The following is an 11582-nucleotide window of genomic DNA, read 5'->3' as shown; positions in this document are numbered from 1 at the left end:
GGGAGCAAAGTTATGACCAACCTAGACAGCATATTGAACAGCAGAAACATTACTTTGCCAACAAAGGTCCATCTAGTCAAGGCTATGGTTTTTCCAGTAGTCATTTACGGATATGAGAGTTGGACTATAAAGAAAGCTGAGCACTGAAGAATTGATGCTTTTGAACTGTGATGTTGGAGAAGACTCTTGAGAGTCCCTTGGACTGCAAGGAGATCCAACCAGTCCATCCTAAAGAAAATCAGTCCTGAATATCCATCGGAAAGACTGATGTTGAAGCTGAAACTCCAATACTTTGGCCACCTGATGCATAGAACTGACTCATTAGAAAAGACCCTGATGCTGGGGAAGATTGAAGGCGGGAGGAGAAGGGGACGACAGAGGATGAGATCGTTGAATGGCATCACTGACTCAATGAACATGAGTTTGAGTAAGCTCTAGGAGTTGGTGATGGACAGGGAGGCCTGGCATGCTGTAGTAGTCCATGGGGTCGCAGAGTCGGTCACAACTGAGCTACTGAACTGAATTGATTGTTAGCTTATCAGGATCACCTAGGGAACTTCTTCATGGTTCTTCATATTTTCATATTTTCAGTCTGCTTGAACTCAAAGGGTACACAGTAGAAATGAATCAGTCCTACAAAAAAAAAGAGGACTTGAAGAATATCATATTTATAGAAGTTAGACAAAGAAGGACAAATATCAAGAGATCACTTATGTGTGGAATCTTAAAAAATGATACAAATGAACTTGTTTAAAAAACAGACCTAGAAAACACATTTGTGGCTTAGTAGTGGTAGTGTTAGTCATTCAGTTGTGTCCTTCTCCTCTCTGCGATCTTCTCTGGGACCCCATGGACTGTAGCCCTCCAGGCTCCTCTGTCTATGGGATTCTCCAGGCAAGAATACTGGAGTGGATTGCCATTCCCTTCTCCAGAGGATCTTCCCAACCCAGAGATAGAACCTAGGTCTCTTGCATTGTAGGCAGATTCTTTACCGTTTGAGCTACAGGGAATACCTTTATGGTGGAGGGCAAGGGGGAATAAATTAGGGGTTTAGGATTAACATATTTATTACTGTATATAAAATAGATAAGCATCAGGGACCTATTGTATAGCCCAGGGAACTATACTCAATGTCTTGTAATAACGTATTATGGAAAATAATCTGGAAAATATGTATGTATGACTGAATCACTTTCCTATATACCTAAAACTAATACAGTTGTTGTAAATTATACTTCAATAAAAAAGGTTACAATGTTTTTAATTAAAAAAGAATATTTCCTATTTTCTTATTTCATGCTAAAATTGGTTTATATACTTCTCTCCTCTTTTCCAGTTTTTAGAGGTTCAGTTTTCAGGTTTTGATTGACAAAGGCCTGTGTGATTTCTCCTGGATTTCTGAAATTTTTATGTTAAGATTTTTTTTCAGGTGCTTTTAAATTTGTAAATGCTTGGCCTAAATTTGTGCAGGATCCAGGCATATGGATGTGCCAGAAGTGCAAAAATCGAAAGGGTTGCCTTTCTAATGCCCAAGGAAAAGGCCAGTCCCCAGGAGCAAAGACTGTCATGGTTTTTAGTAGATTTTGCAAGCTTCCAAAGAATGGCTATCTTCTACTAAGCAGATATTTTTGTTGGTTCTTAGTGATTAACTTTTTTTCTTTTTGGCCAGAGCAAAACAACACTTAAAGCCCTTTGAAACATCTAGACTTTTCCAGTCTCCTTTTCACAATCTCAGAGTGTAATCTGCTTATGGTTTTTCCTGTTTCTAAAATCCAAACCCTCTTCCGTTTGTTTCACAGTAATATTAGACACATGAGGAAACAGCTTGATCAACTGGGCCTGTGTTTCAGCTGGGACAGGGTAAGTCACCTTTCTCCCAGAAGGTCTTTATTTTAACCGCAATCCTGAGTGGACAGGGGACTGTGCTCATTTACTTTCTCTTCCTTCTCTTCTTGTCGAGAGGAGGGAAAGGAGGGTGGCAGAAAGCAGGCAGGGAGGATTAGCGCGCCACAGATGAAGAAGCATCCCCAGTGGATAATTTGTCTGCAGACAAGTAATTTTCTCAGGGATTGAGCTAAGAGAGTTAACTTCTTATTTAACTTCCCAGTTGGCTGTGATTTATATGTGTGGAAAAAGCTCTGCACAAGGATTGCTCCTATTGTCAGCAATAGTTCAAAAAGACTATTGAAATCTATGTAAGTGATTAAATATCAACCCATGTGGTCCCTTTAGGTGATTAGGTGTAGGTCGATGGATCATTTATCTCTTTTGTCCCACTTGGAACTGAGGTTCATGATAAATAGCCTTTTGGTATAAAATGCTTTCAAACTGTGTATTAAACCCCTGGAGAATTCCAGACCTGGGAGGAGTTCTGTGAAGACCACTCTGGTGTTAGGAACACCCAGGCTAAATGCGGCTGAACCCTTCAAAGCAGTGGCCAGTAATCAGCCTCCAATTAAAATTAATTAATTAATTTAAAAAAAGATGTAAAAGAATAAAAAAAAAAAAGCAGTGGCCAAAGACTCCCGGTTAGACACTGATGCGTGGTCTATTAGGTCAGGTGGACTCCTGCTCGTCCTCTCCATGAACCAATGCTGTGATCGCTTTTAATGTCCCATTTACTTCACAATGCTTTTCATTGCTGGGTCTGTCAAGTTCAAGTTCACATCCTTTTTACTCATGAGAAGCACCTGGGAAAAACTGAAGTATGATCGTCTTCTCCTCCCCCACGAATTTTTAAAGATTGCAGTTTGATGAGTACAGTGAAAAAGAGTGAAAATCAAACACATTTAAACAGTCCCTGCTTTTGTCTGTTTTTTTCAGCTTCTTTAGATGAGTTCATGGGCTGAATTAAGTTCTTATTGCAGCACTGATGCCATTTGTATCACTAACTTGCAAGGTCACCAGGGTTTTGTTTGGTGGAGGTATGAAAAAGTCCTGGTGCCTGACTCAGGTTGTCCTGAGGAGCCAGTGGGGAAGTGCTGGTGGAGAATGAAGTGTTTCTACTGTGGAGAGAATTGAGTAATGCCCTGAGCTCTCCAGAGATGTGTTGGTAGATTCCTTGAGGGCAGAGATGGGCTTGTTAACCCTCTAGGATGAGAACTAGGCTAGTCCTACACAGGAACAGCAACCACAAATGGTTCAAAAACTAATGGGTTGTTTTCCAGATTATCCTAGAAGATTAGAAAACACAGAAAAGTATAAAGAAGAACTTAAGTCAGTGTGATTAATTCAACATCATCGTATGGCTCCTCGTAGTCTTTTATTGTGGAATTATAAATATCTATGTAATTTACTTTTGCAAAATAGAATTCATAAATCATGTTTTTTATTTTGCTTTTTTTTTTTTTAACCTGCTGTTCATGAACATTTTTCCAGTTTATTAAATAGTCTTTGGGAAAAGTGACTTTTTATAACTATATAGTTTTCCATTGTATGAATATATCATAATTTAGGTAACCTACCCCTTGTGTGTGTGCTCAGTCATGTCTGATCCCTTGCAACCCCCATAGACTGTAGCCCTCCAGGCTCCTGTGTCCATGGGATTTCCCAGGCGAGAATATTCAAGTGAATTGCCATTTCCTACTCCAGAGTACCTTCCCGACCCAGGGATTGAACCTACGTCTCTTGCATTAGCAGGTGGATTATCATGCATTTAGATAGATTCTAATGTTTGTCTATTGTAAGTACAAATTCTCAATCCCTCTTGTAAAAATCTGAAGTCCAGAAAGCTCTAAAAGTGGAACGTTTTTTCATAATTCATTTGACTGCAAAACCTGACCTAAACTAATGTTTATCTCACTTAAAATGAATGTTCGTGTATGTTTTACTCTAGGAATAGTACTGTGATTGATTACCAGGTGCTCTCCCAGACCTAGTTAGGTAAATATACTGTTGTCTCTCATACCCAGAAAGGTCTTAGTTTTGAAGCACAGTTTGACCACAAGCGTTTCAGATAAGGGATTTTGAGCCTGGAAGTGCAGAGTTGTAGAGGAATGTCACCACTGCTGCTATCGCTGTCTAATAGTTACTGAACAATCCCATGGGCCAGGCACCCATAATTCTCCCTTGAGATCTCTAGAAAGCTCTAAAACGTGGACATTTCTGCTGACGGCATTTTACTGCCGGTCACCCAAGCGGCGGGGCTGGGCACGTCCCCTGGCTGATTTATGACTGGTGTGTTCACCCCCTAACACTTGGAGCAGATTCCTTAGTGCACATGTTTTGTTTCCTTAGTATGAATCCTCAAAAATCCATGAACAAGTTTAAAGCTTATGGTACTTGAATTTAAAGATAGTTAAAGATATAATTTGCTTATGTTACTTTGCTGTTGCCAAATTATTCTCCATAAAGGTCATACATTTTTACCTTCCCAAGTTATCAGTTATTTTCATCTGTACTTCTTTTATTACTAGTGATAATGAGTTTTTTTCATGCTTTTAATGAATGTTTGAATTTGGGGGATGTGTGTAGGAATGATCTAACCATGTCTTTTGTCTGTACAGGTAGATGGCGTTTGTCCTTCTCTTAGTAATTTTCATTTTGTTACAAATATTTTCCCTCAATTTATCATTTGCCTCACATGCTTCCCAGGTGGTGCTAGTGGTAAAGAACCTCCTGGCGATGCTGGAGACTTAAGAGGCACGGGTTCAATCCCTGGGTCGGGAAGATGCCCTGGAGGAGGGCATGGGAACACACTGTAGGGTTCTTGCCTGGAGAATCCCGTGGGCAGAGGAGCCTGGCAGGCTGCAGTCCATGGGGTTGCAAAGAGTCGAACTAGACTGAGGCGACATGACACGCGTGGGATTATTGTTAGCACACAAATATTTTCCAGGAAAGACCTTTCAGACAGATAAATACATGTATATCCCAATTAATTTTTAATTTTTGCACTTAACTGGAATTGAGCTGAGGAATTCCTACTTTTTCTGAATAAGCAGTTGTTTCTTTTATTTTCAAACAGTCTTTTCCTCATTGATTTGAAAGGCTACCTTTGTTATAGTCATGATCTTTTACACTATTATTATACACTAGGTTCTGTTTCTGTTCCTTTGATCCATTGATTACTGTGTCAGTACTAAACTATTTTTAGTTACAGTTGCTTTATAATTGGCTTTACTGTCTGGTAACAGGTTTTTCCTTAGGGTCTGATTTTGACAGTGCCATTCCTCCTGTCTTGTGTCTTTGTTTCCGTGATGTATTCTGCCCATTTAAAAGCATTTTTATCCTTTAGTTGTTGAATTCTTTTGATGCACCACATATATATGCAGTTCATTTAAAAAATTAAAAGATGGACAAAGCGTATGAGAGAAACCATCTTTTGGCTAATCTAGAGTCTTTAACAGCCAAGTGTAAGCTATTTGTATTTATTTTTATAACTAGTATATCAATTCTTTATTCTTCTAAACGATACCTTTATGTGTCTTTTTTTAAAAAAAGAATGTGTTTAGCAGTATCAACATAAAAAATAGAACAGTATGAATGTTTTTCCTTCCCATGTAAGGTAAGGAGATTAGCTGGTAGATACACTTTCCATTTTCTGAATCTGTTTTCCGAGGCTTTTGGGGGTATATTCTGAGATTTGGGGCCTAATTTCTTCTTGTTGTAATTTTTCTTATCACGTATCACTTCTTAACATAGAAATGTAGATCTTTGCTTTTCGTTTTAAAATAATATCCATAACAATTACTGAAACTGAATGATCCTTGGCTAGCTTCAGTGCTCATCAGTAGACCTTACAGAGCATGATTGCCCATTTGCAAAATCTGGATCTGTGAAAAAATGTTTAGGTGTTTTCGCTCTTGCTTTGAGTCTTCTGATATTGCATACTATTTTCATAACAGAGAATGACTTTTCATTGCTTTCACCTATGAGCAGCAACTTATTGGGGTATATATCATTCTTTTTTCTTTCAAATTTCTTTAGGAGACCTTGATCCTTGATCTACTGTCTTAAAAATTATAGACTCAAAGGAAGTTGCCAAGACAGTATAGAGAGATCCTATGAACCCTGCACCGGCTTTTCCCAATGATATCACTTTAAACAACTACAGTGTAATATCAAACCAAGAAATTAACATTGGCATAATGCTATTAACTAGAGTACAAGTCTTACTCAGACTTCACCAGTTTTTATATGTACACACAGTGTGTGTACCTGTGTATGTATGTATGAGGAGGAGGAGGAATTCTGTGCAATTTTATCACATGTCGATTTATGGAACCACTACAATCTGCCCATCGTCTGCTGACAGAGAAATCTAAGGCCAGCCCAGGTCATCTCTCTGTAACATAGAGATCTTTCTGCTCTCATTCTGGTGCTGTTGGACTCCTTTTTTCCCTGCTTTTGCCAGAAACAATTTTTTAGACTTTCCTCAGAGTGTCTCTTCCGTCCTTTCACTTTTAACTTGCCTGTTGCCTAGTGCCCACTTTTGATCTGCGGGATGAGTCTTTCCTTCTGGCAGTTTTCTAGACTCTTTTCTCAAGAACACCGACTCAGCGTGTGCTCTGTTCACTGTCTGCCATTGTTTTCACCACCTCTCTCATGATTTTGGTCCCTTTGTTCTCCTCTACCTTTTGGGAGAACGTCTCCTGTTTGCTTTCCACATCACTGATTCAGTTCCTATTGAATCAGGGCTGCTTTGTGTGGTTTCTAATGCCAATAATAATTCTGCTATTGTATTTTTAGATTAATTCTCGGTTTTCCTCATCTCGTTCAGTTCCCATTCTCTTTCTGAAGCCTCTTGGCCAGATACATTTCTTTTCTTCCTATTTTGCTATCTTATCTCATTTCACAGACCACGTATGTTCAGAAAATTTCTTGAGAATGCAAGGCGATGCTCTTGAAAATTTATCTTTTGCTTCTTGTAATAAACCTTTTCACAAGTTTGAAATGCTGTACTCTCCTTGTTTGTTTCAGAATCTTTTCTTGGACCCCTTGTGGATTTTTTCGCCTGTTTCCTGAGTGAGGTGGACTTGTGTATCAGTTCAGAGATCCATCAGCTTGAGGGTAGCAGAGTGGAAGCTCTGGTCATTCTCTCTGCCTCCTTTATTTCTCTCGGGGCTCAGGGGACCCATAGCTCCTGGGACGTCTTTCTCTTTGCTCTGATCTTTACCCGGGTGTGAGCTGCGGTCACAGGTGCCCGTGACCATGACTGCTTTATCCACTTCTGAGGCCCTACAGCCTGGGGTGTCCAGTCTGTGGGCTTTCCACCTATTCCATTGCCCATTCTCCCCTCTGGACTTGCCCTTTCAAGTAAGGGGTGCCAGAGCCCTGCTTCTCAGAACCCAGTCTGGCTTTAAGAGGGGAAGGTGCTGTTCGGCGTACGGTGTTTGTCTTCAACTTAATCCCATTGGCCGAGCTTCCTTGATGTTTCTGGGATGTCAGTGGCACCTCTGTTATTTCCTGTACTGGTGCAGTTCCTTCAGCCTCCATCTTTACATTCTCCTGGGCATTTTTTAAAATAATTATGGTTTTCTGTCTTTCTTTGTTTTTGGCTGTGCTGGGTCTTCGTTGCTGTGCGGACTTTTGTCTACTTGCAGTGAGAGGGGGCTACCCGTTGTGGCGGTGCGGAGGCTTCTTCCTGGGATGGCTTCTCTTGTTGTGGAACATGGGCGTCAGTTGTTGCGGCTCCCAGGCTCTGGAACACAGACTCAGCAGCTGTGCCACATGGGCTTCGTTGCTCTGCGACATGTGGGATCTTCCTGACCTGGGAACTCAACTGTGTCTCCTGCACTGGCAGGCAGATTCTTTACCACTGAGCCACAGGGAAATCCCCCCAAGATGGTCATTTTAATGGGAGTAATGGAAACAACTCTAGGTACATGCGCCCTTTTTCTTTTTTTAGTTTATTTGTTTTTAAAAAACTAAACAAAGGTGAATATTTTTAATGATAAAAGGTACAATTCACAAAGAAGATAGACATTGTAAACCATTAGGACACCTAACAACAAAGAAACAAAGATACATAAAGCAAAAATCAGAAGAAATATAAGGAAAAAGAAGAAAATATATAATCATAGTGAGACATATTAACTTTTCTCTGCGAATCTTTTAGATACATGCATTCTTGATACCCTTTTTCCCAGAAATCCACCAGTGCTTTTTAATGAAACTTTTACATTCTGATGGATCATACAGAGCAGCAGAGTGAGGAGGCAGAGGAAGAGTTTATTTATAATTGATGGGGTAAATCTGTGCCCTTTGCAAATAACAATCCTAACATCTCATAAAAACTGGGTACTTAATTAGGTGGCATGTGTGGATGTGAGAGTTGGACTATAAAGAAGGCTGAGCACCGAAGAATTGATGCTTTTGAACTGTGGTGTTGGGGAAGACTCTTGAGAGTCCCTTGGACCGCAAGGAGATCCAACCAGTCCATCCTCAAGGAGATCAGTCCTGGGTGTTCATTGGAAGGACTGATATTAAAGCTGAAACACCAATACTTTGGCCACCTGATGCGAAGAGTTGACTCATTTGAAAAGACCCTGATGCTGGGAAAGATTGAGGGCAAGAGGAGGAGGGGAAGACAGAGGATGAGATGGTTGGATGGCATCACCAACTCAGTGGACATGAGTTTGTGTAAATTGCAGGAGTTGGTGATGGATAGGGAGGCCTGGCGTGCTGCGCTTCATGGGGTTGCGAAGAGTCGGACACGACTGAGTGACTGAACTGAACTGAGTAGATGGCTAGTTGACAGTCAACAGAATATTTAAAAAATTAGATGGCTCAGAAACCTTCTCTTCCTCCCCCAGGTGGAGAAAACCTGGGTCATGGTCTCATCCTCCCTCCCTCTGCCTGGATGGGGATCCCTGTAGGAATGGTCCAGCTCTGGAGCTGCCTTCTCATCATTCTTACAGCAAATGCTTGATTCTCTGAATTAAAAGAAAAAAAGTATGCATTTCTGAGATTAATACTTTTGTGGTGAGCCAGAACAATAATCTCATGGTGCTTTTTAGTTCAGCACTGTGTTTCACTTTATCAGATGTTATTCCCCAAACAGCTTCTATCATCTTGATTGGGAAAGGAAGAAACTGAAAGCTGAATTTGAACAGCTAAACATCTCCTACAGGAAGAGGAAAGAGGAGATAAAATTCCAAACTGTGCAGTGAGAGAGATCAGACACGTTTTTGTGTGTGTGGAGCATGCACTTTGTGGACTCATCAGCAGCCTTTGTGGAGAAGGTGTGACCTGCGTTCTGTTTTCATGGCTTCAGGTTGTGGCCTTGGTGATCGTGCACTGGTGCTCGGGATGGCCCCGTGAGTTCCTTGGGATGTGACGCTATTAGCTTCTACGCTGTGTGGTGTGGCTCACTGAGGCACGTCTGTCTCTGACTTTGACCCTGTGCCTTCCCAGCAGTGCTCTGGTGCCTGAAGCTGGTTCTGGACCAGGCATTAGCTGTGTTTTGATTGGAGTAGGCTCTGGGGCCTGATTTTTAGCAGAAATCATCTGGATAATCATTTGGGGAGCAGTTCCTAGGAGTTCCCTTCAAAACCAGCATATGTAGAGAGAGAAAAAAAAAGTTCCAACCAGATAGGACTCAAAGTAATGCCTGTGGAACCTGTGAAAGCAGAGTTTTATTAACTCGTTGTTTATAGTGTTTGCTGAGCAATCCCCAAACACTCATCCTTCAATGTAGCATCAAACAAAATGGAAACACAGGACTGGGCATCAATGACGTTTGGATTAACTTGTCTCCTTTACTGGAGTAATCAAGAATTGACTCTTTGCAGAGTTTCTTTACTGTGGAGCTCTTACGAGCTTTTATTTTACGAGCAGTGATTTTCATTGGATTTTAATTTTATTTATTTATTTTTGGCTGTGCTGGGTCTTCATAGCTTCGAGCACTCTTCTCCAGTTGTGGCGAGTGGGGGCTACTCTAGTTGTGTTGAGCAAGCTTCTCATTGCAGTGACTTCTGTTTCAGGGCACGGGCCCTAGGGTGTGCGGGCTTCGGTAGTTGCAGCTCCCGGGCTGTAGAGCACAGGCTCAGTAGTCGTGGCGCACAGGTTTAGTTGCTCTGCAGCATGTGGGATCTTCCTGGATTACAGATCGAACCCGTGGCTCCTGAGTTGGCAGGCAGACTCCTCACCACTGAGCCACCAGGGAAGCCCCATCTGTCACTGAATGTTAAGTTCCTAGGTTTGATTTCTTGCCACGTTTCTATGTTCTGTCTTCCATACACGTTGGTGCCTGGTAATAAGACGGGTGGATTCACCAGCAGTACCATTGGAATCAGGGATTACTGCCCCCAGCCATTGACACAAGTTCAAAATGGGCCCCCTCCCACTGCCAGGTTCCCTGAAGGCTGTGTTGGCCGACACGGAGTGTGGTTATCCTGGGGTGGTGGAAGAGACACGTCAGAACTGGCTCTCTCAGAATTTTTGCTGGGACTGGCTTTTCTGACATTGAAGTTTTCCAGGTTTTATCCATCCATGCTGCCCAGCCTCCATAAATCCTGGGGGCTACGGAGGCGTTCATGGCATCTCCACCATGTGCATGCATCTCAGTGCTTGTTTCTGTCTTTCTCTCTTTCTTCCCTTTCCTTGTCCTCTTTCTATTCCTTGTCCTCATCCATTTGCCTTGACTTACTTGCTTTCCTTTTCCTCTTGTCTTCTGTCTTCTGCCTTTTTTTTAATTAATAATTTTATTATTATGAAAAATGTGTAACCTACACTAAAAGTGAGAATAGCACAGACAACCCCCAAAGACTCATCACCCATCGCCAACAGCTGCTGCTACGTGACCAGTCTTGTTTCATCTATACCCCTGTGCTCTGAATTATTTTGCGACAAGCCCCAGACATCACATAACCTCATCTGAAAAGAGGCACTGTATATCACTAGAAGATGAAGGCTCAGTCTTTCCTTCTCCCTCCCTCCCTCCCTTCTTCACGCTTCCATTATCACACCTACAACAGTTAACAATAATGCCATAAAATCAGCGAATGCCAGGCATTTTGCTGGTTTCCCTGGTTGTCATATCCATATTTCTTTCTCCCGGGGTTTGCCTGCACTTCTGCTGGCCTTTCTTTAGCCTTTTCTTCCCCACCCTCCTGTCATTATCATGGTTTGGAACCAGTACTGTCTTTTCATCTAAAACACACAAGTTCTTTGGACCATAGCTGCTTGAGTTTATTTTCAAAGACAGCATGCTTTGTATGATTACAAAGTGAAAACTATTATTGCCTCAAGGGCCTGACTACCTTGGAATTTTATTTACAGAGAGAACTAGACATTTGACAGGAGGGATTAAACTCCAGGAAAGAATGAGGTTTCTAGGATAATAGAAAGATACATTTTTCACAGTTTTTCTTTTAAAAGAATTTAAAGATTGGCTTAAAACAAAAAGAACTTAGGGCAAGTGATCGCCTGAAAACCTGGTTGGGAAGATGCCAGTTGTGAAAGCTTAGAGCTCTGGTTGCCTTGACAACGTGCAACCGGGCCTCGAAGTGTTTGACTCTCTGAGTCCTCCTTCAGATCATTCCAGAAGTGAAGCCATTTGTCTGGTAGATCTCTGGGTCTGGATTACTTGCTGTCCCTCAAAATCAAAAAATTAACCTTCTTCCAAATGTTCTTCTGTTGAC

General features: G+C 41.5%; 1 protein-coding gene across 1 annotated transcript in view; it reads left to right on the top strand.

The window, feature by feature from the left end:
* The window catches only part of LARS2 (leucyl-tRNA synthetase 2, mitochondrial), a 148020-nt gene that overhangs the window by 32696 nt on the left and 103742 nt on the right, over nt 1–11582 (top strand). Inside the window, exon 5 of the mRNA XM_010862414.1 lies at nt 1800–1860. Coding sequence (XP_010860716.1) covers nt 1800–1860 — 61 coding nt within the window. The remainder of the gene's footprint in view (nt 1–1799; nt 1861–11582) is intronic.

Source organism: Bison bison, unplaced genomic scaffold (assembly GCF_000754665.1).
Source record: "Bison bison bison isolate TAMUID 2011002044 unplaced genomic scaffold, Bison_UMD1.0 scf7180017864482, whole genome shotgun sequence".
NCBI lineage: Eukaryota > Metazoa > Chordata > Mammalia > Artiodactyla > Bovidae > Bison > Bison bison.
The sequence above is the reverse complement of the archived record's forward strand: the minus strand, read 5'-3'. Positions and strand labels throughout refer to the sequence as shown.